The sequence below is a fragment of the Lygodium microphyllum genome, chromosome 19 (genome assembly GCF_053477565.2).
Source record: "Lygodium microphyllum isolate KBCC chromosome 19, Lygodium_microphyllum_v1.1.10, whole genome shotgun sequence".
NCBI classification, from domain to species: Eukaryota; Viridiplantae; Streptophyta; class Polypodiopsida; order Schizaeales; family Lygodiaceae; genus Lygodium; species Lygodium microphyllum.
In genome coordinates, this window is record NC_141153.1 from 102,719,445 (window position 1) to 102,747,180 (window position 27,736).

Consider the following 27,736-nt stretch of genomic DNA (forward strand, 5'->3'; position numbering starts at 1 on the left):
CCATGCAAACACTTGTGCATCACTGCAGTCTCACAATTTTTAAAGTTTAATTAGACCAGAGAATTGAGATAATTTTAGGCCTTAATTTACTTGTTCAATGCTCATTGATACTTGGCATACAACAGTTTGCCCTCTCACAAGTCATACCACTCAATTAGAGTCTTAGCAAACCCTGCATATATGTCCTGCATGAAACACATGCTGGTCCAACAGAAACCACATTGGCCTAGCCTGACACTAAACAGCCATTGCTAGTCAGCACAGCTGGTTCACCAAGTTCTTCACAATGAACAGCTGCAGATTGTGAACTTTCATGGATGATGAAGACCTGCACTAGTTTTTCCTTTTGTCGCAATTATTTATTAGATGCACGTTATAAGTTGGGGTCGTGCTTGGATGGTGTTTCTTGAAGTTGCTGTGGAAGATCAATCTGATCTACTTATTTTGAACTTTTATTCTCTTTTTCTAAGGTCGCAAGGACACTCCCTGACTAAGTGTGAGGATATGTTGAAGGTTGATATGACTGTTTTTTACTAAATGAGTATGACTTGACCAATGGTCTTTGTCTCATGGATGAGATGATTAGTAGGGATTCAATGTTGGTTCCTTCAACAATAAGGCTTTAGAGGAAATGTTATGTTTTTAGTACCTTTTATAGAGGGATCCTAACTCTATGCATACAATTTATTTTGATCTTGGAGAGTTTGATTTGTTTATGATAGATGAATAGGATGATTTCTCGATATTTGAATTAGGTCAACATGCAGACATATTGGGCATTTTTTGTACTTGCTTTCCATGTGATTCATGAGATTTGAGAGTTTGTGGTGATAAAAAGGGATAAATTATTCCCTTTTGTAGAAAGGTGCAAGCAAGACCACAACATTCTCAAGAAGCATGCATGGGAATCACCAATAATGATAAGCTTGTGCCTAAGCATTCTCTCTAAGACTGAAGGACGAAACAAAACCCAACACACAACAATGGGCACAAACACAACCATTTGACAAATGCTCAAACGAATGTACACATGTATGAATATAGACACATGCAGCATGCATAATCTCACTAGACTACAAGTTCAAGACAAAGTGCCAGACATGGAAATGGGGAAAATATGGAGCTGATATTCTCAATACTAGTGTGACTTTTTCAAGTACAACTTGTATGTCTGGTTTGAGAGTTTTAAGCAAATACCTGTAGCCTTAAATATTTGGGGTTTTCCAGAGACATTAGTGAAAACAAATGTGTCATTGCTTCCCTGATGTTGAAAAGGCAACAATCGAATGACTCAAACCATACATATATGTAATTAATCTTAACCCCAAACTCAAAACCTCATAGTACCTGATACTTTCTTTTACTAGTGGGCTTCAAAGGTGCTGTTAATAGGCCACCACATATAACCCCATGAAAATCAGCAGCCACCTGAAAACAGAGATCAATAAAAACATTAAAAAGTGCATCTGTTAAACCTCTTAGTATTCAGTCCCATGGTAGCACATCTCCAAAAATAGCCAAATTTGAACTAAAATGCTGTACACTTTGTACTAGTGCCTCTGGGAAGGCTTACGCTGCAGCATATGAATTCAGCATCTTCAAGCATTATAGTGCCACCTCAATAGAAAAATCTTGAAGACCAGAATAATAGAACGTCACAAGAATATTCAAAAGAAAAAATCCACACAACTCATGATCTTGGGTACTCAACAGGAGGCTTCATTAGAAATCTAGTAAGTGTCTTAGTCATATGATGTCGAATTGCAGTAAGGACCAGCATTCATATGTGATGTACATGAACACATCAACTGCTGCTAGAAAGTTCAGTAGACTAAATGATGGCTAATTTGATTGATTTTGGTGATATTTGAATGTCCTTGACTTGTAAGAACCACTCGATCATGAGTGTTGGAGAACCAACACAATTGAAACAAAGTAACAGGTTAAGGATAAAATATCTCTAGTAAGCTAATAATTGAACATATTTTATTGATGATCTTCAAGATATAGAGAAGAAGGGAAGGTGCAGTTTAGTAAGCCCCTTTTTCTTGTGAGTATAACCCTCACCCTCAAGCCAATCAAGATTGAGAGTTATTCCCAAATTTTGCCTATATCACTACCCAACACTAGGCCAAGTTTTAGCATATAGACCTTTGATAACTCTACCAAGGTTTAGGCTTCTTGTTGTGATCCATTTGCTTGCTTCAATACTCTAAATTAATCCTTGCTCGGAATCAAAGCTTGTTTAAAAGCTGAGAAACCTAGAAGGAAAGCCATGACCTATTGTAGTTCACTAGCTTCCTTGAGGCTATTAGCAAACATGTCATTCCTTGTCTTCTTTGTATACATCTGCTTGTGAGCCTTCTTCTAATTCATATGAGGACTTTAGGAGCTATGTTGCTCTTGAAACCAAACAAGAGGGGAGAAAGGTGAAGAACCCAAGAGCACACACACATATGCAATGGAAACTTGAGAACAAAGAGAGAGAGAGAGAGGGCTGAAATCTTGTTCTTCTTCCACGCAAAAGAACTAAGTCTACAACATGATTAAAAAAACTAATATGAAAGTTACACAACGTATATACACGCGGTCACTAGGTGTGAACCCACTAAGGAAAGAAGAGGTGGCACAATAAGTGTGCCATAACCAAGGGTGGACTACGTGGGTATAGTCCAACTGTAGTATCACTAGTGTATCCTCATGTCGGCCACCTAACATGCAAGTGAATAATATCATGCTACATCACCAAGGTGCATAATGGATGCCAACTCATGTGGAGCTCGACATCTCAAGACTTCCCTTTGAGCTCAACATGAGCTCGTGAACTCACTCCCAAGGTCTTGGTGAAAATGTTAGCAACTTGATCCTCTGTGCTGACATAAACCAAGTCAATATCACCTGCTAAAGCCTAGAACCCGCTCCCAAATGAAATGGTAATGAAACACTATGTGTTTCGTCCACGCATGATACACTAGGTTTCTAGCCAATTGAATGCTACATGGGAGTATGGGATTGAAAGCTTGGATCGAGAAGTGCGTCGAATCAAGGTCTACATCGAATTGAAAGCTTGTTGTCTGCCATTAAATCAGGTACTCGCACCAACTCACCAACAAAAACCAATCGGCATAGCTTAACATTTGATTAATAACTTAATCAAACGTTATCGACAAGATTAAAGCATCTCAAAATTAATAACAGTACTTTAAACATTACCAACTCGGCCAATTATCCCCATGAAAATCAAAAGATAGAGAGAGAAAGAAGAAAGAAAGATATATTAACATCTACATAAGGCCAATGTGGCCTATGAGACAAAATCCAAAGTACATCCATGTCTAATGTCATCTCATCAGTAAGGTAAAGATAACATTACAAATAGGTGGGTGGCCTATGAAACAATACTGAAAATAACTATATGATGGAACTATACTAGGGTTGAACCATGTGTAGTGTTGTTCCATCGATAGAAAAGAAAAGGAAAGGAAGGGAGAACCACATCTGATAGAATCATGTACAAAAGTGTGGTGGGGACTATGGGCTGTAGCTAATCTCAAGATCTGCACATGATCTCAGCTATGATGCGGTCCCTAGCTGCTTCACTGATATGCCTGGTGGTGAGTCTGCGGCGTCTCGTGATAATGGCTCTAATCTGACTATGGTGTGGCCTCTTCAGACGTAGACTTGGTAGACGGGGTCGTCCTGATCGATAAAGGGAAGTGGCTCTATCCAATGTGACACCACGGTGTGGCCTGTAAGGTGTCTGGCGGGGTGGCTCTGTCTCTGCTAGGTTGGTAGTGTCAGTAGGGTCGGCTCTGTAGAAAAAGTCTGTCACTGATCTCTGTGTGTGTCCCTCTGGGTGAGCTGGCCTCCTGTCTCGCAATAGTGCAATTCGGTGCCTCTCGAGCTCTAGGAGGAAAAGACCTAGGCATCTCTGGTCCTCGTACTCCATGACGCGATGAAGGGCTCCAAATCCATCACAGAAGAGGCAGTGGTACCGTCCTCGTATGTCATAGTATACTATGCATCTATATATGTAGTGCTCCTCCGTCTCACGCTCTCGACCACAAAGCTGGCAAGTCCTATCCTCTGCTAGGGTATTTGTCCATTTGCCTGTCTCCATCTGAAGCCTATGTGAGGAGATGAGAATCTGTTCGGTAGCAATCCATAAGCTATGGGAGAGATGGGTGTCCATATATGCTAGCCGAATAGTGAAACCATCATCAGAGAGACAAGAAATGACTCCTATAGAACTCCATCCTCGATGCTAGAGGGAGTGGTAGATGGATACATATCCTTGCTGTCTCAATCCTCAAGATATCAGCTTTGATCACCTGGTTCAACTCTGATCAGCTAAGAGAAAGTGTAGGGCAGTCAAGGCTATAGTCCAAAGGTGAAAGACAGTTAATATCCAAAACATGTAGGCTCATCCAAATAGTCATCTATGAAAACCAACAGTTCTCGCCTCCAACTGCTAGTTGTCTAGATGAGGTTAGTATCAATCTAGAGTATCTATGGCGTGGAAGTTCCCATAGTTTGTGCCAAAAGGTCACTGCCTTGAAGAGTGCCTGCATAACTGTAGGTGTTGCCCCTAGCTCTGCTTTGACAATGGGATGTGGGGTGGAGGGCTTACTCCTAATCATGCATGCTATCATCATGATCAATGGCCTTTCCACGCTATCCCAACCATCATAATAATCCCTCTCTATTCCAATCTGATCAGTGAGTGCGTTAAGACGCCTATGGTACAAGCTGCAACCCATACCTCTGCTCCATATAGTAATGTAGGTGTGACTAGGGTGTCAAACAACCAGAGTTTGGTGCGGAGCTCCTAGAACTATATGTGAGCACATTGACTCTCGAGTGCCCCTAGTGCTGCGTATCCACGTGCCAGACGTGCCTCTGATGCCCCTCTCAACGAAAAACGTGGGCCAGAGAAGGTGACTCCCAAATAGACATATTCCCTCACATGCTCCAATATGTCTCCCCCAAATGTGAACTAGTACATAGATCTAGTCACCCATGCTGCTAAAGTATTGAAAACCATGGTTTTGGTCTTCCCAAGGTTCATTGTGAGATCTTTATCTCTACAGAAGATGTGCAAAGCATCCAGATGGCACTACAATCCCTCCGGTGAATCTGAAATGAGAACAATATCATCTACATAAAGTAATATCGATATCAGCACCCTTGCCAGGCTGGCTCCAGCTCCTCCTCCTCGATCTATATAATCAGACACTTCATCTATGTATAGACCAAACAATGTGGGTGAAAGTGGACATCCTTGTTTCACTCCTATGGTACTACCAATCCTCTCTGATAGTCCCCCCAGGTGCTCGTACATGACCTGTCACTGCCTCATATAATGCATAGACACCCCATCGTATACCCTCTGGTACTCCAATGTCCTGCAATCTCTGCATGATACGTGTACGAGGCACTGTATCAAAAGCTTTGCGAAAGTCTACAAAGCAACAATAGATCCTCTTGTCTCGGGTTCGATCCTCCTCAATAATGGCTCTAAGTGTTCAGAATATGGTCCAACATGGTATATCCTCATCCAAAACATGTCTGTCCTTGTGCTCTCTTACCTTGCATTTCAGCCCACTCACTGAGTTCATACTCCAATATAGATCCATATATCTTGGCCAAAGTATGACCGATCATGATAGTCCTGTAGTTGCTAGGAATCAGGGAATCACCACTTTTAAATAGCGGAATTATAGTATTGTCTAACCAACTCATAGGGAAACGTTCACATACTGCTCTATTGAACATATGTGCTAATATGGGTGCTAATATATCACAAGCATGTGAGAAATGTTCTGCTACTAGTCCATCTTCATCATGTGCCCTTCCATTTTATAATCTATAAATTGCATTCCAAACCATTTTCCATGTGAAGAAACTGACCTTTTCTCTTCACCCTTTGTTTACATTTGTTTTTGGTCAGAGTTATATTGAAATAACGAAGCTACCTTATTACATGACCGCTGTGTTGGTCTACAAGCTTGTGGGGGTTGCATAGGTGGCTGTCCTGGCAGGTTATACAGTGGTCTCCCATAGTCAAGCCACGCATCTGGTGATGTAATCTGTATAGGAGCTGTCTTTCATGGAACATCTTCCATGCGTTTTTGCTATCCCGCCCCAAAAATAGCTGATATATCTCTGCTTCTGCTTTCGCTAAGTAGTCTCATTTCTTCTTCCGCACAAGGTATTTGAAGAACATCTTTACTTGGCGATGTGTCTGAGTGCCTAGCTCCACTTCCCTCTGTAGGCGAGCTCGGGTGACACTACATTCATCATCATACCAGTTATTTTGGGGAGTACTAGATCGTGTGGATCTACATCAGAGCAAGGTGTGTGGGAATGCATATATGGCTGATCCATGTATGGCCTATGCTAAATCCTTTGTACATTCTTCCAACGATCTACTCAAGTCCAATGTATGTAAACTGGTCTGTAAAGAACCACTGTAGATGTGTGAAGTGTCTTTTGTAAAGTAGTATTTAGGATGTTTAGGGAGGCATGGTGTTTCATGTTTCATATGTATACAAGAGAGCATGAGTGTCAAAATAGCATGATCTGCTTTGGATGTCTGGTATCAATGCTGGTGAGCCTATCAAGTAGTCCACAGTACTTGCCCCTCCTTTGTGATTCCAACATGTCAAATTGTCAGATCCTGGCCATTGTGGCAGATCATTAAAGATGGCTAGTCTATGTGCACTTCCCAAAGTCAATAGGTCTGTTCCATAGGTAGTCACTTCTTTATCCTGGGCTCTCCTGCGTAGGCCTATTTCATCTATGTCGATCTCTTAGAACATAGCATTATCATCCATATAAAAGTCACTCTGTCTATCTCCGATGCGTGCATTGAAATCTCCTACTAATAATATGTCCCCAATGCTTGCATATCTCATGATATCCTCATAAAGTACATCAAAGGGAGATCCATCTCGTGTGGCATAGGTAGAATTTGCAGGAGGAAAGTAGCATATTGCGATGAATATATCCCGTGGTCTTCCTGCATGTATCCTAATCCATAAATATCGTGCATCATCATCTCTTTTCATTACTTACACTATCCCTTTGAGGTCTTCCCGGTATAGTATGGCCACACCTCCAGAACCCCTAGTGCTTCCTAGTTTTCTAACTGCTGAACGAAATGCACTTTCCCACCTGTATCCCCGCACGTCTGGTAGTCGGCTGCCTTTACATTGGTGTGTTTCTGTGTACATTGCTATATCTATGTTTCGGAAGCTATCTTCAAAGTAACCAGCATCCAAGCGTAGGGCTCCATTACAATTCCATATTGACATCTGAAGTGTCTCATAGGCCTCGTACCATCATGAAGTCTTTTTGTTAGTGATGATGACTCATCCATCCCTATAAACAGCCCACTTTCCCTCTTTGCGAGCCTCCAAAACCTTGGGCATGTGTTCTCTGCAATGCGCTATTTGTGTTGGGGTAAGGTCCTCATCCAAATAAATCTTCTCACCCTTGAGGGCTCTCCTCTTGGAGAGGAAGGCCTTTTTTTTCTCTATGTCTCCAAAGTGAAGAATTAGAGCCTTGGACTTAGAGTCCTCTTTCCCCACTCTCCAAGCATTGATGATAGATACGTCAAAAGCCCCAATTTTGTCAACAAGTGTCTTTGTCACAACTCTATAGAAACAGAATTTGTATCCTTTTTCATTAATTTGTCTATATAATGATTTATTAAATTTGTTTCCTTTGCACTAATTAGATATAAAGAAAAGTGCATTGGAGCTGGCCATTGATGAGTGGTCACAGGTTATGGTGGACCCACGCAGTGGGTTAGAGAAAAGATAGTTCACATTTTCATCTATATGGCCCGATTGGGCACCTATGACCAGAACTCACGCATATCAGGGTTAGACTCGCACACAGAAAGGATTGATGCCCTGAAGTGTGGGCTAGATCCGCCAGAACAGACAGTTACAATCAACAAGATGGCATGATCATGAAATGCTTGTACAATGTGCATGTGTGCACTGAAAGCTTGAAATGCACATTTCTTTGCATAGGAAAGTCACATGAAGATTTTGATACCGTTTTTGCGATGTACACGAAAAAAGCTTTCATATGACACCCATATTGGGGGGTCCCTAAATTTTAGGAGATCCCTAAATTTTAGGAGCCTCGAATTAGCCTAAAAATGCTAGTCCTAAAAAATAGGAATGTCATTCTAAAAATAATAAATTCTGCACTCTGACTGTGCTTACTAAATTTGGTTGTTTCTATTCTTGACAGTATTCAGCCCAAAAAGGAAGGCCATAGAGAAGAGACACGTGTCAAGACACTTGTCACACAAGTTTCCAAGTGTCCCACCACTTGTCACATCTCATGACATGTGGCTGGACACTTGTCTTGTGCTACTCCACTTTCCCCTTTTGTACTAGCTCTTCCCTCTCCTATAAATAAGAGCTCGTTTTTCTTCATTCAGCATCATTTTTCTTTGCTGTAAACTCATGTACAACACCCACAGATAGCCAAAAATTGGCCCCATCCATCCCCATCATCATCCCCCACTTCTCCATTATCAAATTCCTCCATATTCCCTCTTCTATCACTGCTGTTTTACAAGACAACAAGCCTGTAAATTCATTACAGCACCTCCTTCTCGAGCTCTTTCTTCCATTTTAGCAACAAGAAGCAAGCCCTATCCATGTACTGCTGATCAACGATGGAGAAAGGCTGATTTCCCCTCTTTCTTCTCTCATACTGTAAAGAAATCAGTTCTTATCATTGCATAATAGATAATGCATGTGTGTTTGTACATCTTTGCATGATCTTGTGAGAGTGAGAATTACTTCTCCTCACTCTCAGGTTGATTGTAACTGAGCTCTTCCCTAAGGGACTTGGGTTGAGCAGAAATACATTCCTTCCGGGGGGGGTTGCCCATCTTCAACCCTCAATCTTGTCTCCATTACTTTTACATTTTCATGGCTGTAATTTTGTGAGTAATTTTCATTTTCAGCTTTAAGTGTTCATTCTCTTTTATATTAAATCTCGAAAACAAGCGAATATCATAATTGTTAAGCATACTACGTTGTTCGGGGCGTTTACAGTGGTATCAGAGCTTTGGCTCGGTCCTCACCCCAACACTGGTAGTGCTTACAATTATAAGTTTGTTTGTTTTCAGCCCTTGCATTGAGTGCTTGAGCATATTTTTCTTAGAGTCTCAATGGATCAGTCGAGTGCTATCCTTCAAGCCATTCATCGAGTGCTATCCTTCAAGCCATTCAAAGTCTTAGAGAGGAGAATCAGCAAATTCGTGAGCAACTTCTCAAACTAGAAAAAGCTGAGAATCCCAAAGAATTTAAGGAAAGAAGCCCATCTGCTTCAAGGAGACAAAGCCATACCAATGAAATGAGCCGATCAAGAAGTCCAACTACTTCTAAGAGGCAGAGTTAAAGACAAAGAAAGAGATCGCGTCGAAGCTCATCCTCTTCTTCAAAGTCATCTGGCACCTACTCTGATGGATCCTCTTCTAGTGACGAATAGTCGCACCCTTCTCATGGAAGACCTCATCATCGTCAAGGGCGTCGACATTCTTCACCCTCGTCTCCATCTTCATCCCGATCAAGCACTTTATTATCTTCAACCTCAAGATCCGGGCATGGACGAAGGCATAAGAAGAAGAAGAAGACTAAGTCACTATCTCAACTTGAAAAGAAGATCAAGTTCAGTATGTATGATGGTTCCCGAAATCCTAATCTTCTTCTGAAGTTTATTCGTCAATTTCAAATTTTGTATGGTCGTGACAAGTATAAAGAAAAAGAAAAGATTAAGTTTGCAACTTTACATTTGACCGATTTAGCCCATACTTGGTGGACGGGGTTGGAATATAATCATGCTGCCCCAAAATCATAGCGGTCCTTTGTTCGCATGATACAAAGCCAATTTCTTCCTGTTCATTTCAAAAGAGATGTAGAAATGAAATGGGATCGACTTTGGCAAAGGAAAAATGAGTCACTTGGTGACTATACCAAGAGATTTTGGGAGCTACTTTTGAAGGTCCAACATTTCAAGAAGATCAACAATTCGGAAAAGCTTAGGAAGTTTCAAGGAGGTTTGCATTTTAAACTTCGTATGCTCTTAATCATTATCATTGTTCTAGTCTCAGGGAACTCATGGACCATGCTGAGACATGGGAAATGGAGCACAATGGCAACAAATCATTCCAAAAAAATGATAAGAAGAGAGTAGCTGATGATGAGGAGTATTCAGCCCCAAATGAAGGACAAAAACAGCGGCAAAAACAGCAGCCATCAAATCAAAAGAAGATGAAGCCCTATGCACCTCCTCATGCTCCTCAATTTCGCTTCAATCTATACCCACAAGCAAAGCAACTTTCCGAAGAAGAAAAGCAGCGCTTCATGAAAGAAGGGAAGTGCTTTAAATGTGGACAAACAGGCGACATAGCGAAGCAATGTCCAAACAAAGGACAAAGCAAGGTTTCTGACAACAAGCCTAAGTCGCCAGTGAAAATCGATACTATCAGTGATGTAGTTGCAAACACAACTCACACTCCAGAGATGCGCAAATTATTGAAAGCTTGGGGACAGTTGCAAGGTAAGCAAGCACTATTCTTGATAGATCTTGGGGCGAATGAAAATGTCATTTCCTTGCAGTTAGCTAAAGAGCTTGGATTAAAGAATGAAGAGATGGACACTCCGGCAGAAGTTCGCCAAGCTTTAAATGCCAATGAAGGTGACACAGTGAAGACTATGATACCCTACATTGGCAAGCTCAAGTTTCAAATTCAAGTCTACAGTGACGAAGATATCTTCTGTATCGGAGACCTTGATGGTTGCGATGTGATTCTTGGCATGCCCTAGAATCATAGAGTAGATTCAACCATCTTCTCTTAGAAAAAGAAGGTAGAACTCACCAACAAAGGCAAGAAGTACGAGATCCAAGCTGGAGTTTCTGGAGACACCATACCTATGGTAAGCCATATGCAAGTCTCTAGAGCAATTAAGGATTGTGTTCAATGTTGTTTGCTTTATGTCACTGATGTAAAAGATAATATGAATGCTGAAAACCAAGAGCGACTTCAGCTCTTGGAAAAGTATAAAGATTGTTTTTCGGAAGATCTTCCTTATCAGCTTTCCCCAGAAAGGCTAGAAGACCATCATATTGATATTATTCCGGGCAGTTCTCCTCCTAATATAGCACCATACCGTGTGAGCCGTCCTCAACAAGAAGAAATCAGAAAGCAAGTGGAAGACCTACTCAACCGTGGGCTAATTAGGCCAAGTAGCTCACCATTTTGTTCACCAGTTCTTCTTGTTCAAAAGAAAGATGGCACATTCAGGATGTGCATTGATTATCGAGCCCTCAACAAAATCACTGTGAAGAATCGGTTTCCTATTCCCAGAATTGACGACATTTTGGATCGTCTAGGAGGCTCAAAGGTTTTCAGCCGCATTGATCTAAAGAGTGGTTATCATCAAATTAGGATAATACCACAAGATGTACACAAAACTGCTTTCCGCACTTCATACGGTCTTTATGAATTCTTGGTGGTTCCTTTCGGATTAACCAATGCACCAGCCACCTTTAATCGAATGATGGAGCGTATCTTTAGAGAGCATCAACAATATGTCGGTACTTTCTTTGATGATATTCTTGTCTTTAGCAAGAATGAAGAGGAGCATCATCAGCACTTGGAGATTGTTCTACAATTACTTCAACAAAATCAACTCTTGGTAAATGGTAAAAAGAGTGAATTTTTCATGCATAAAATAAATTACCTTGGGCATGTCATCTCTTCTGAAGGGATTCAGATGGATCCTGAAAAGATCAAGATAATCCAAGAATTGCCTCATCTTCATGATGTACATGAGGTGCGATCGTTTCTTGGCTTATGCTCTTATTACCGCTGCTTCATCAAGCATTTTGCACATATAGCTTCTCCACTTCATGACCTTACAAAAAAGAAAACCTCTTTCCAATGGAAAGAAAAAGAGAAAGCAGCCTTCACAAGGCTGAAAACAGCTTTTACTTCTGGACCTGTTCTTATCATTCCAGATTTGGTAAAACCATTTGTGATAGAAGCAGATGCTTGCGGTGATTGTATTGGTGCAGTGCTAAATCAAGAAGGCCATGCCATAGCCTTTGAAAACCGCCGTCTAAATGATGTGGAGAAAAGGTATGACATTTATGAAAAGGAGCTCTTAGCAGTGGTTCATGCTTTGAAGATATGGAAACATTATCTTTTAGGCAATGAATTCCCTATTAAAACTGATCATCAGAGCTTGAAGTATTTCAAGACTCAAAAGCATTTGCAAGAGAAACATGCAAGATGGAAAAATTTCTTGTCTATGTTTCATTTTCAAATTATGTGCACTCCAGGGAAACAAAATGTAGTTGCTGATGCACTTTCTAGAGTGCCTCGCATTGCAACTATTACGGTGGCTCATCATGAAGATTTTCAAACAATGAAGATACTGACTTTGCAACAATTTGGTCAAATTTATAGCAAGGAGGTTCTCATCCAGATTATTCCATCAAAGACGGTTACCTTCTCATGAACAATCGCCTTTGTGTCACTCTTCCTGTTCGACAAAAGGTGCTTAAAGAAAGTCATGAACCCCCTTATGCAGGGCATAGAGGGAGGGCAGCCACTCTAAGTGCAATTGAGCGCTACTTTTATTGGCCAACATTACGAAGAGATACACATAACTTCATTGAGGCTTGTCTAGTATGCCAAAAATCCAAGTATGATAGGCAGAAGACTCCAAGATTGTTGCAACCTCTTCCAGTGCCCAAAGATCCATGGGAATCTATCACAATGGATTTCATCTCAGGTATTCCAAGAACACCTCAAGGTCATGATATGATTTGGGTCATAATTAATCGATTCAGCAAGTAATCACATTTTATTCCATGTCATAAAACATTGAAATCCGCACAAGCTGCAAGACTTTTTATTCAACATATCTTGAGATTACATGGTATGCCTTCTAAGATCATTTCAGATAGAGACTCCAAATTCACAAGTAACTTTTGGCGTGCTTTATTTGAGAATTTGGAAAGCACTTTAAAGTTCTCCTCAGCTTTTTATCCTCAAACTGACGGCCAAATAGAGATGATGAATCTCACTCTTTTGGATATGTTGAAAGCTTATGTTAGTGAACATAAGTCACAATGGGAGAAATATCTTCCATTATTGGAGTTTGCTTACAACAATACAGTGCACTCATCCACAGGGAAAGCTCCAAATGAAATAGTACAGGGTAAAGTGATTCCTCCTCCAATTATTTGCACTAAAGATAAGATTTTTGTTGCTGATGAGTTTGCTTCAGATTTAAAAACAGCAATGGATCAAGTTTGAGCCACTATCAAAGTTGCCCAAGAGCGACAAAAGAAGCAAGCAGATAAACGAAGAAGATCTTTGCTTTTGAAAAAGGTCAATATGTCTTGCTAAAGTTTGATAAAAGCAAGCTCAAACAAGGTTCCGGTCAAAATTCATCTTTTCCAAAGCTCTCCAGTAGATACTTTGGACCCTTCAAAGTGATTAAGAAAATAAATGAAGTTTCTTATCGACTTGAGCTTCCTGCTCATTGGAAAATACACAATGCTTTTCATGTAAGTTTGCTAAAACCTTACATAGGACCAGAACCAAAGGAACCCATTACTGAAGATCCCCCAGAAGTTGAAGAAACAGAGCAACTCTTGGAACCTGAACAGATTTTGTTTCACAAGGATCGAACCACGAGAAGTGGCCTTGTGACACGAAAATTCTTACTAAAATTCAAGAATCTACCCACAACAAATGCACAGTGGGTAGATTAAAAATTCATGAAGGATTACCCAGACATTCTTCAACCATATCAAGAAGCTTTTCAGCTGAGAACAGCTGAATAAAAGCCAGAGGGTTGTCACAACTCTATAGAAACAGAATTTGTATCCTTTTTCATTAATTTGTCTATATAATGATTTATTAAATTTGTTTCCTTTGCACTAATTAGATATAAAGAAAAGTGCATTGGAGCTGGCCACTGATGAGTGGTCACAGGTTATGGTGGATCCACGCGGTGGGTTAGAGAAAAGATAGTTCACACTTCCATCTATATGGCCCGATTGGGCACCTATGACCAGAACTCACGCATATCAGGGTTAGACTCGCACACAGAAAAGATTGATGCCTTGAAGTGTGGGCTAGATCCGCCAAAACAGACAATTACAATCTACAAGATGACGTGATTATGAAATGCTTGTACAATGTGCATGTGTGGGTTGAAAGCTTGAAATGCACATTTCTTTGCATAGGAAAGTCACATGAAGATTTTGATACCGTTTTTGCGATGTACACGGAAAAAGCTTTCATATGACACCCATATTGGGGGGTCCCTAAATTTTAGGAGCCTCGAATTAGCCTAAAAATGCTAGTCCTAAAAAATAGAGATGTCATTCTAAAAATAGTAAATTCTGTACTCTGACTGTGCTTACTAAATTTGGTTGTTTCTATTCTTGACAGTGTTCAGCCCAAAAAGGAAGGCCATAGAGAAGAGACAAGTGTCAAGACACTTGTCACACAAGTTTCCAAGTGTCCCACCACTTGTCACATCTCATGAAATGTGGTTGGACACTTGTCTTGTGCTACTCCACTTTCCCCTTTTGTACTAGCTCTTCCCTCTCCTATAAATAAGAGCTCGTTTTTCTTCATTCAGCATCATTTTTCTTTGCTGTAAACTCATGTACAGCACCCACAGATAGCCAGAAACTGGCCACTTCTCCATTATCAAATTCCTCCATATTCCCTTTTCTATCACTGCTGTTTTACAGGACAGCAAGCCTGTAAATTCATTACAGTACCTCCTTCTCGAGCTCTTTCTTCCATTTTAGCAACAAGAAGCAAGCCCTATCCATGTACTGCTGATCAACAATGGAGAAAGGCTGATTTCCCCTCTTTCTTCTCTCATACTGTAAAGAAATCAGTTCTTATCATTGTATAATAGATAATGCATGTGTGTTTGTACATCTTTGCATGATCTTGTGAGAGTGAGAATTACTTCTCCTCACTCTCAGGTTGATTGTAACTGAGCTCTTCCCTAAGGGACTTGGGTTGAGCAGAAATACATTCCTTCAGGGGGGGGGGGGGGGTTGCCCATCTTCAATCCTCAATCTTGTCTCCATTACTTTTACATTTTCATGGCTGTAATTTTGTGAGTAATTTTCATTTTCAGCTTTAAGTGTTCATTCTCTTTTATATTAAATCTCGAAAACAAGCAAATATCATAATTGTTAAGCATACTACATTGTTCGGGGCGTTTACAGTCTTAGCATCTTCTTGTGGGCTGCTCTTCTCCTTCCATCCTACTACCCGTACATGTAAAACCCTAGCCCATCTCCTAGCCTCTTCTTCCAAGGTAGCATTCATTACTTCAGTTTTGTTCACTAATGTTCCCTTATTCTTTTTTACTACCTCAATCTATGGGCTGGCTTCTTCTATCTACTTTTGTGTTGTCTTTGCCACTTCTGCCCATGAGTGAACCTCCCTTTCACATGCCTTCAAAGCCTCTTTCTCTTTTTGTAATTCTTCTTGCACGTTCATTTCTTTTTTCTTAAATGTATTCAATTCTTCCCTCAATTCTAAGATTCCAGATTTGTAGGCATCTACAACATTCAGCATTTCAGTTTTTAGCGTGTGCATTTCGGACAGCATTTGTGCCTGTAAGTCATTCTTAATATTTATGTGCATGTCTTGCATTTCTGCCCTTTGATTTACCATCAGTTCGGCTTTGATCTACTCTCGTATTTCTTTCTCCAATTCTTGTCTCATAATTCGTAGTTCAGAGCAAATCATGAGATGAATTTCTTCGTACTTCTTTTCATTCATGGTGCGTGAGGTCTTTCCATGCCTATGATATGCTGGGGAGACGGTCCAATCACGGCACCCTACGGCCATACGTCTTGTACCGTGTGTTCTTAGAAGGGGTGTTGAACATTGCTTCCATGTACGGTTATGTTAGTTCTTGATCAGATTCATCTCCCAAATATTCATTTTCTGCGGTTTAATACTTGCATTTGTCTACATTATCCATCTCTCACACATTGTGTGCAAAGCCACTCAACTTGTACTTTGTACTGTCAAATCAAAGCAATTTCTGTGATTCCTGCAAATTTCCAAGGTTTCCCTAACCCCTCACTAAATTTTTGTAGTCCTAGTAATCTTTTACGAGCCCAAATGCCTTCACACTGTTTACAGTAACTGCAGAAATACAAATTGTAGCCCCAATCAGTGTATTACTGCATACTCTAGGACATGATCAAAATCAAAGTCAATGCATCATTGCCTAGTCCACAAGCCAATGCATCAGTACATTCACCCAGGTCTACATTCATGTCATTCTGAGTACATTCGTGACATATCAATCTGATTACGTCTGCAATCTCAGTACATTGGCATCTAGGTCTGTGTCAATACCTTGCTGTCAATACATTACTGCATACAATACGCCTGCGTCAATGCATTCAGTACATCTCTGCAACACTAAACTGCGAACGACAGGTCTGTCTCACACCAGGTACGTCATGTCAAGTCCTCACAGCACGTCTATCAATGGTCAGTACAAGCGTCCCCGACACGCTAGACACGTCCTCGACACGCCAGGCACGTCAGACATGTATGCCAGCGTCACGCCTGTCTCGTCAGCATCCGTCCCGTCACGCCCGTCGCGTCAACATCCATCCTATCATGCCCGTCACGCCAGTCTCGTCAGTCTCCGTCACACAAGTGTCACGCCAATCGCTATCACACCCGTCGCGTCAGCATCCATCTCGTCACGCCAGCGTCACGTCAGTCTCATCAGCCTCCCTCACGCCAGCGTCACGCCACAGAGAGAGAGAGAGAGAAGTCGACACCACGTTGAGAGGGGAACCAACCCCTCCCCCTTTACACAAATTTATTGAAACAAACCACAAGCATGAGTAACTGAGCCATATACAAAAGGGCTAATTTACTACAATTCTGAAAATTATGGTTCTCAATATGTAACCAGCCTTCCTCCTCGGATAGGCTGGTAAATAACCTAATTCAACAATATTTACAGAAATTAACAAATTCACAAAACTAAAATGCACACTTTACCATATAATCTTGGACATTAGACACCCTGTTGGCCCCCAAATTGGCGTCCCTTTCAATATTTATTTAACTTAATTGAAGAAGTTGATGTACAATGGGATTCTCCCAATCCCTTTCGGTATTCCAACTCCCCTTGCTATCCAAAATAACCAGCAAGTCTTCAATCTAATTTCCTCCTTAATTCAAGCAATCAATTAGCCTTCACCTGCATTGATGGAGATGGAAAATGCCCCAATTCATTGATTTGTTGGTCCCTCCACCTAAATTTGACTGAAAACAGCTTCAGCCCTATCGAATGCCAGTCTTGCAGCTTCCAATTTCTGGCACGCTTCCCGAAGCTGCTAGTAAACCCTAATTTCTATTGCAAATTAGGATTTACAACAAAGAAATCTGAAATTTCTCAGTCTCTAGTTATCTCAATGTTGTAATCTTTGGAGCAAGGCTATAGAAAGGCTAGGAGATGAGAGAGAATGCTGAGGAGAGAGAATATTCAGACTTTCTTCGCAAAGAATTCAAGAAAATCTGTCATTTACTGCTGCTACCCTCTCTCAACAGCTTGTAGATGCAAAGAACTAAAGAAAATCAATCATTTATTGATGCTGCTCTGTCTCAATAGCCTGTAGATGCTGTCATTTGGTCTTCTCCTACCCTTGACTGCCTCAGAAGGTCCTCCAATTGCTGCAAATCAGTCCAACAGCATCTCCTCACTCTCTCTCGCAAGCTGAATATACTAAAAATGCCTCTCTCCAGCATCTAAAGACGTTTTTCAATCTTGCATGGGCATTTTTGACAAGTGGCAGCCTTCCTAAATGGTTTTTTCAATATTATCCATAATTAAATATTAATTTTCAGTTTTAAATACTAAAAATTAATCTAATAATTATTTGAGTGCCCTAAAAAATAATCTGACTAGCCAATAATTAAATTGGCAAGGCAACTTCTATTCTCGAGTGTCTCTGCGCCATCTTTGACCATCAAATTGGTGCTAGGTACCATTACACGCTGCTTCCCTAGTGTCACCAACTGACACTTATGGCCAAATGAATGACCTAGGCCACGAACTGGCACCAGGTACCACCAAGCACATGTGCGGTATAACTTATAGCAACTTTTTCCTTTTAACATCCTATGATTTCCTCGGGTCTCGGGCTCATAAATTTACTCTAACCCCGATTACACGTCACACGTGCAATGTTTACTTAACCATGTGATTAAAAATTAATCCACATGTTAATTGAGGTTTCAAAAATACATGTCCTCTCATGACACAATCCTTGATTTCTACAAACTCCCAACAACAAATTGATTTTCTTCTTTAGTGCTTGGACTAGATCAAGCTAAGTAGAAAGTGCTTCTTGGATGAGGGATAAATAGTGTTAGCAGTCTAGTTAGCTCATGTGCGAGTCTAGGCTATGCTTGACATTACTAGCTAATTTAGGCATTTCATAGTAGTCTTTTTAGTGATTATTTAGGCATTTATTGCCGGCCGATGAGCTGTCATATTTGGTATATTTTGGGCCTATTTATTCAATGGCGACTTTTCCTCTCATTTAATCATCATCATTCTTCAAGTGGTCTTCCCGTTAGAGAGAGGAGCCAATGCCAATGCCCACGCAGCCAATGACTCAGTGTTGTATAAGTCATTCTCGTGTTTGGTATATAGATTCCATTTCCCGAGCACATCTCTAAGTTCTCTTCCTTTGAAATGTTCTTTTGTTCTTTTATTCTTTTGTTTCCTTTCTCTTCTGTCTTGTGTTCAATAGTTTATTTCAGCACTTGTTTATACTTTCATTGCAACACCACTTCTAACAAATAGAAGACTAGAAAGCATATGGCTACAATTTCAGTATGATGGCTTGTTCCAAATGAAGAGAGAGACCTCCAATATATAGATATAGGACTTGGGTGCTCAAAAGTCGAGAGTAGAGGCTACAAATGACAAGTGTTTGCTGAAAATGACAAGTGCATGACCACTTCTCTCTTCAAAATGACACATGTCCTATTCTAGATGCCACATGTCACTCTTCTAGAGAAAGAAGCTTCCAAACCTTCTACTCTAAAATCTCTCAAATGGTTAAGAATTTGAGATAGCTACAGAGAAAACAAAATTATTCCTTGCAAAATTTCGGAGCTTTTGACACGAACAGAATTTCCATTTGAGCAACTCCCAAAAATAGTAACCTCTTGAATTTAGAAGTCGCCAAATTTAGATTCTAGAGAGCTTCATTATATAGGTTCAGTGTTCACCAATTTATGGTTTGTTTCTTTAATCATGAGCACTTGGTTTCACTTTTTGAAACCACTCATTATATGGGCTTCTAGTTGTCAAAGCTAAAACATGGTTTACAACTGATTAGTTAAAACCAGCCTTCCTTCTTGGAATGGGTGGTGATAACATGATTTAAGACTTAATTATAGCAATAAACAAATGCACATAAAATGAAATACATACTTTACCATAACATTCTTGGACAGTAGACACCCTGTTGGCCCCAAAATTGGCGCCCCTTGCGGTATTTCTTTAGCTCTCATTCAACTGGAAGGAGTACAACTCGAGATTCTTCAATCTCCTCCTACTAACCAATTGCTCTTGCTGTCATAAATGACCAACAAGCCTTTTGGGTCATTTGCCCCTTGATTCACCCAGGACTTCTTTTCCAATTTGCCCTTTGCTGGCCAAATGCTGCCCCAAATCAATTTGGGATGGGCTGGCTCCTGAAATCCCTTGATAATCTTCAATTATCAGCTGCTGATTTCTGTCCCTTGAGCCTTCAATCTCTGGCGCGAATTCCAAGGTGGCTGCTAAACCCTAATTTTTGCTGTAAATTAGGGTTTATTACAGAAATTACACATCAGCCCACCAAAAATGGCTGAGATCTCCTCCGAATGGCTAAGAATTGCTGAGCATAGGCTGAAGGAGATGAGAAAATGCTGTAGAGAGAGAAAATTCTGAGATTTGTCGCGAAGAACTGATCAAAATCAGCTGCTGCCCTACTATACCAGCCCCAAATGGATGCACCAACAACAATAGGAGCATCAAAGACTGTGATCTTCAAGAGAAAGTGCATCAACAGCAATTGCCAGCTTCCCAAGGTCAAGAATATGCAATCTCCATCACCAAAATGGTCTTCAATGGCTGGGAAATGACCCCAAAAGCTGGCAACAACAGTCCAACACCTCTTCCCAACAACTCCAAACTGAAAAAACGAGATTTCCCTCTTCCTTCAGCCCTATTTAGCCTTTTCCCCACTTGTGTGGGAAAGTTTTGCCAAGTGGCAGCTTTCTTAATCCATTTTCAACAATTTTCAGTCATTTAATTAATTTTTAAAATTAATTAATTCTGAAAATTAATTCAGCCCTTAATCCATGCCCAAAAAATTTGACCTTGTCCATCCAAAAATTAATTGGCTAGGCCATTTGCAACCCAAAGTGGTCCCATGTATTAATTGACCCTTGGACAAGTATTAATCCATTAATTAATGCCTAGTCCCTAGTGTCACCACTGATACTTAATGGCCAATTAATAGTCCTAGGAGCAAACTAACACCAAAATTCACCTAAAATCTAACAAGTGTAACTTGTTACAACTTTTGCCTTTGACACCCATCTTTTTCACAAGGTCCTTCGGCCTTTAACTGTGAAAAAATAGCTTGCACCTCACATATGCAACACATGTGCATCTTTTAATTGCACATTTGATTAATCCTTTAATCAAATGTCAATTAAACATATGCAAAGCATCAAATTTTCACGTCCTCGTGACATTAGCACCTTTAAACAGCTCCAAAACACGCTTAATCAACGAAAAACACAAACTTGGTGCATGGTTTGAGAGAGTTTTAGTGGTCTCCCAAAACCCTAATTTTTGGGACACCCTTCAACATCTATAAATAGACAAGCTACCCACCATTCAACTTCATCCCATTTATGCAAGTTCTCACTTCTTTGCTATGTTTGGTCCATCTACCATTACCAACTCACAAACTACCTCCTGCTTGCGTTCAACACTCCATTAGCCAAGCGACAGTTGGTGGCAACCCTTCCTCAACTCCGGGCGACTTTAGTTGTCAACATTGATCCCTCCCTTTACCTAGCAATAGCTGGAGACCATCTCCATCCTCTTGGCGGCTGCATCATTGTTGCATTTGCAACTTTCTACTACAGTACACTGCATCATGCATTATCCACTACTATCACCTCAGTCTTCTGACCCTTTGGTGATCAGTGTTTGGTGTTTTCCTCGTCTTCCGTACTCCAACTAGTGGTCATAGCACTTGGGATTTGTCTTCGGTATACGTCGCTCTCCAACACTCCATTGCTCTATTCCTTGACCATTCTGTACACTCTCACATTCATTTACAACATTCATTCGCTTTAGAGTTTCTTCTCTCTGTGTTTGTCTTTGTGTTTGCGCAAAATGCAAAACGCAAAAACTCAAAACTCAAACACAGAGAAACATAGAGAGAGAGAGAGAGAGAGAGAAGAAACTTTGAAGTGAATGAATGTTATAAATAAATGTGAGAGTGTACAGCACCAAGGACAAAGCAATGCAGGATCGAAGAGTGACATGCACTGAAGACGGATCCCAAGTGCAGTAACCACCAATCAAAGATAAGAGAGTGCTGAATATTGAAGGGCACCGGGCTAGCACCAAAACACAACAATCAAAGACTGAAATCTGGTAAACACGGCAGTGTACTACCAAAAGAAGGTTGAAAATTGATCACCCGAGGCAGAGAACTATCAAGCGACAACAAGAGAGGTGTTTGCTGATGTAGACCTATTGGACAACAAAAACGCAGGTACTGTAGTAGTTGCTTGGTAGGATAAATGGCAGCAGCTTATCGCCTAGCAACAGATGCTGAAAACGCAAGCTGATCAGGTGTTATGATGATGCAACAGATGGAGACCTCCAAATAGTAGGGCAATGACTGAAAACAAGCCTCCTAGAGCTAGATAGTGATGGATTGCAGTCGATGATGACTAGACAGCAAATGGTAGGTGGCTAATAGCTGAAATCTACACCGTAGAGTGGAAAACCTGCACCAAAGAATGAGACTAAATGGTGGGCAACCTGCCTATTTATAGATGTTGAAAGGTACCCCAAAAAATTAGGGTTTTGGGAAACCAATGAAACTCTCTCAAACCGCACACCAAATTTGTGTTTTTCATTAGTTAAGCATGTTTTGGGGCTATTTAAAAATGCTAATCAGCTGTAAAGCGTATTTTAGATCAACACCCTCTCTTAGGCCCAAAACTGTCAAAGGAAAGGCTTGTAATGTTCACCCCATCCTTCATGATCAGCCATCCCTCCTCATTCTCTCGTCCCCTTACTACTATCTAGTACCCACACTAACACATTGAGTTGTGTATTGGGGCTGACTATTGTAGCCTTGTACCTTCAACCAATGCAATCACATTGTTCCTTCTCCCTCCTGTGTTCTCTTTGTCTCCTCCTCTCCATATTCACTTTCCTCTTTCCATTGCACACTCTCACATGGTATCAGAGCCACGTATGGGAGCCAAAGATCACGAAGAGAAGCGTGTTGTTCACAACAAAACTGGCCAGGCGTCATCCCCACGTGCTACTAACCTTGTGCTTGGAGTCAAACAAGATAGGGCAACCTATTTCTAGCCCTTTTTAGGTTGCATTTACTAGGGCAGATTTGCGTCTCGCTCCTAGGCGACCTCTACTGTCACGAGGACGTGAAAATTTGATGCTTTGCTTATGTTTAATTAACATTTGATTAAAGAATTAATCAAATGTGCAATTAAAAGATGCACATCTGCCGCACATGTGAGGTGCAAGCTACTTTTTCACAGTTGAAGGCCGAAGGACCCTGTGAAAAAGATGGGTGTCAAAGGCAAAAGTTGTAACAAGTTAGACTTGTTAGATTCTAGGTGAATTTTGGTGTCAGTTTGTCCCTAGGACCATTAATTGGCCATTAAGTATCAGTGATGACACTAGGGACTAGGCATTAATTAATGGATTAATGCTTGTCCAAGGGTCAATTAATGCATGGGACCACTTTGGGTTGCAAATGGCCTAGCCAATTAATTTTTGGATGGGCAAGGTTAATTTTCTGGGCATGGATTAAGGGCTGAATTAATTTTCAGAATTAATTAATTCTGAAAATTAATTAAATGGCTGGAAATTGCTGAAAATGGATTAAGATAGCTGCCACTTGGCAAAACTTTCCCATGCAAGTGGGGGAAAGGTTAAATAGGGCTGAAGGGAGAGGAAAATCTCGTTTTTTCATTTTGGAGCTGTTGGAAAGAGGTGAATTGTTGCTGCCAGCTTTTGGGGCCATTTCCCAGCCATTGTAGACCATTTTGGTGATGGAGATTGCATATTGTTGACCTTGGGAAGCTGGCAATTGCTGCTGATGCACTTTCTCCTGAAGATCACAGTCTCTGATGCTCCTATTGTTGTTGGTGCATCCGTTTGGGGCTGGTACAACAGGGCAGAACTGATTTTGATCAGTTCTTCGTGACAAATCTCAGAATTTTCTCTCTCTACAGCGTTTTCTCATCTCCTTCAACCTATGCTCAGCCATTCTCAGCAATTCTTAGCCATTCGGAGAAGATCTCAGCCATTTTTGGTGGGCTGATCTGTAATTTCTGCAGTAAACCCTAATTTACAGCAGAAATATTAGCAGCCACCTTGGGATCCATTCCAAAGATTGAAGGCTGAAGGGATTGAAATCAGTAGCTGATAATTGAAGATTATCAAGGGATTTCACGAGCCAGCCCATCCCGAATTGATTTGGGGCAGCATTTGGCCAACCAAGGGTCAAATTGGAGAAGTCTTAGGTGAATCAAGGGGCAAATGACCCAAAAGGCTTGCTGGTCATTTATGACAGCAAGAGCAATTGGTTAGCAAGAGGAGACTGAAGAATCTCAAGTTGTACTCTTGCCAATTGAATCAAGCTAAAGAAATACTAAAAGGGGCGCCAGTTTTGGGGCCAACAAGGAGTCTACTGTCCAAGAATGTTATGGTAAAGTGTGTATTTCAGTTTATGTGCATTTATTTATTGCTGTAATTAACTCTTAAATCAGGTCACCACCCATTCCAAGAAGGAAGGCTGGTTTCATCTACCAAGCTGGGCAGCACCATTACTGCACCCGGGTGACCTCAAACAGGTTGGGTGGCCATTCTATCGGCTGCGCGACACCAAAACAAACATACGTTTTCTGCAAGTAGTCCCCCATCACGCATGTTGTAGAACCATGCCCTATATCATCTGCATTTTTATGCAGACAACCCCCTGCACACTTGCTGCAAGAATAGGCCTTGCATGCCTACGTTTTCTACAAGCAACCCCCTTAAATCTGCATTTTGTTGCTGGGCAACCTCCTTTCAACTAGGCAGCAGCCTTTAAGGCTCGCAGCAGCTCTTCTCAGCTGGGTGGCACTATTCTCTGTTGGGTGGCCTGTTTACACGTCAACAGCATTCTTTCTCTGCTGTGTTTCAAACTGGCCGGTCTCTTTTGACCACGGTGACTTCTTTTCGGTGCTGAGCAACCTCTTTTTTCAGAGCCAATAGCAGGGCAAATTTGCATTTATTGGTTGCATGTGCACCATTTCCAGGCACTCTTGGTCCTTTACCACCCCCTAGATTGGCTGTGTTTCTAGGTTGAAGCCATGTTTTCCTCACCATTTACTGCTCCCTTTCTCTACCCAACATTGTGTGTTCCCTTCACCATCAGATACTCCCCGTCTTTCTTGCCTTTGTCAGTTTTCTTCTCTACCATGGCCCGACAGACCCTGATTATCCCAAAGGACACCTCTTATTGGTCACCTTTATTCCAATGGCAACATCTTTGTTTTCTTGTAGGTACTTTATTGAAGGACATTTATGGGCCGAAGTGTATGCTATGAGGGATCGTGTGGGTTGGGATCATTCAGACTAACCAACATCTTATTACTCTTTCCCGTTATATTCTTCTGCGGCTTCTAGTTCCTGATTGGCATTAATGGCATCTCTTGAGCAGGTGCTAGTCCTACCCTCTCTCTCCGCATCCGATAAGCTAGATGGAAACTACCCTAAGAAGCTACAAAAGCTCTTTGTCGCAGATTCCCCTACGATGAGGGATCACATCCAAAGGATGGAGGAGATTCGAGATGAGCTTTTATTCCTTGATACAAACATTTCTTCGAAGAATCTAGCTATGACACTTCTCACACATCTTCCATCACCGACATATGATATGTTCTACACTAGTCTTCTCACTTCTCATAGTCAGGAGACAATCACTTGGGAGGAGCTAGTTCCATTGTTGCTTGAGCAAGATGCACATCACAGTGAGACAAATTCTTGCGAAGCTCGTGCACATGGCCATGCTTATGCAACTTTATCTACAAGTACAAGACAAGCCAAGCAGAAGAAAGAGAAGAAGAAGTTGGAGTTATTTTTGTGGGGAAGCATAGAGGATATCCCACATGTCCTCATTGTAAGAAGACCTCGTACCTCAACGAGAAGTACTAAAGAATATACCCTCACCTTTATCCAGGAGCGAAGGGTGGATCCACATCAAAGGCTTCGTCTACCTCTACTTTGTCGCCCACTATTTCCATTTGCTACAGGATCTCCATTCATTCGAGGATATCATCACTGTTGGTGATAATTCCTTCGGTGCCTATTAGTGATGTTGGTACGTTGCCTCTATTGTCAGACCGTCCATCAAGCTCCATTTCTGAGGCTCTACTTGTTCTCGACTTGGGCTTCCCTCTCGTCTCAATTCATAGTCTTCCCGGTCTCAGCACCCATGTTCTCTACACCGAGCCAGCAGTCTTTGTTGAGGGTTCTTCTAAAGAGCTCCTTTTGTGACAGGTTGGTAAGAGAGTGGGCTATCTATGCTCCATTCCCCTTTCTTTGTGCAAGGCCCTCCAAGAAGGAAACTTTCTCTTGCCACACCTAATCTTGATTGTGTTCCATTTATCCCATAGGTTCCATCCCATCCCCCACCGCCATCTCCGTGGTTCCCTCATACCTCCCATCCCTTTCAAAGGGGGGCGATTTTGGTGATGCAACTATGGATTTTCTGGCCCTTTGTGTTTCAAAGGGGGCTTCCTAGGATCGTGAGAAGTTGCTTCACGATTTCTAGTCTATTCTGGGCCTTCTTTTATGCGGCTACCCCTTTTCTTCGTCATTTGCTCCTTAGCCCTTGGTCCCTAGTGTTTCTATGCAACTTATGGCACTTTCAATAGTTCCTCACTATCGTCTCATAGTTGAGTTAGAGGCTTGGCTCACCCATCCCCAACTAGACTTTTCAAGAGTGATTCGTTCGAGGCCTCTCCATTTCCATTGGCCTTTGGTGGCCTTCCATTTGATCGGCTATTTATATGGCTCGCCCATCCCCGACTAGAGTTTTCAAGAGTGATCCGTTCAAGGCCTCTCCATTTCCATTGCCCTTTGGTGGCCTTCCATTTGATCAGCTGTTTATATGGAGATGGGGTCTTGCTCCTTGGTTGCGTTTTTGTCAGATAGGCCTTACATCAAGTGCTCATATCACCACTCAATCAGCAGCCACATCCAAAATGCTTATTAAGCAGACCTTTGTACACAATGTGTCCTCACAAGCATATTACAAATCAAATCTTTATTATTGGGTGATTGAATTAACATGTGTATTGTATTACATAGAATTCTTGAAGCAAGAGGGAGGACATTCAATTACCAACAAGAGGGGTGGAGGAAGGGCACTACTTCGCCGATAGAGTGTCCTAAGAGATATACCATGCTTTGCTGTGCTGCCCTTCACAGACAACAAAATAATTCATCAACAAATCTATAGAACAAAAATAATATGCTAGCTATTTTCAGAAAAGAAAAGGCAACAAGATGAGACGTCACAGCAAGATCCAGCATTAACATTTTTGCTAAATAAGATATTATCTACAAAGACATACCTATACAACAAGATCCAGTGTCGATCCTTCACTAATGTTGGCAGTGCAGAATATAAGAAAACACGAAATTCATCAGAAAGAAGCAACGATTCATCTGACAATGGTGGAAGCTTTCTGCATGCAATTGGTGATGCTGGCAATGGAGCTACAAAGGATTGACACTTGGACAAACTCTGCTTCGGTGAACCAATCCTTGTCTCCTCATTTTCCAAATCATATAATGAATTATGCAATCTTGCACTGGATGTTCCATGTTCTTGATTCCCCAACGAGTCCCCTTCTGTATGAGGTTCCCATGACCCTGAAGTGGAAGCACCATAATCACAATGTGATGCATCATCCGAAGCCTCAGGGTTATCAATGTGCACCGACTGATTGGTGTCAGAACTGGAAAGTAATGAGAGAAGAAAGGCCGTAAGAGAGGAGGTGTCAGGCTCATAATCATTGGTGGGACTTTCATTTGTCTGATCTGTACAAAGTCGAATCCCCTGTGCATGTTCTTGAACTTGCTCCTGTATTTTAAGGACAAAGAAGATATTGGTTAGACCTGTATGCCACAAAAGGATGCAAGAATCCCCAGCTCTATTGTTTTGATAGTTACCCAAATCAAAAAGGAAATAAAAGAACAGTAACAAGCTAGAGGCGTACAGATTCAGGGCAACCATGAGCACCAGCACCATATAATACGGACAATGGAAAAGAGAACGC

At 41.2% G+C, this 27,736-nt stretch overlaps 1 protein-coding gene across 1 annotated transcript in view; it reads right to left on the reverse strand.

The window, feature by feature from the left end:
- The window catches only part of LOC148020222 (uncharacterized), a 76,007-nt gene that overhangs the window by 47,279 nt on the left and 992 nt on the right, over nt 1-27,736 (reverse strand). Inside the window, exons 3-6 of the mRNA XM_087700542.1 lie at nt 27,029-27,540; nt 26,797-26,869; nt 1,348-1,428; nt 1,198-1,261 (exon numbers count right to left, since the gene is read on the reverse strand). Coding sequence (XP_087556668.1) covers nt 1,198-1,261; nt 1,348-1,428; nt 26,797-26,869; nt 27,029-27,540 — 730 coding nt within the window. The remainder of the gene's footprint in view (nt 1-1,197; nt 1,262-1,347; nt 1,429-26,796; nt 26,870-27,028; nt 27,541-27,736) is intronic.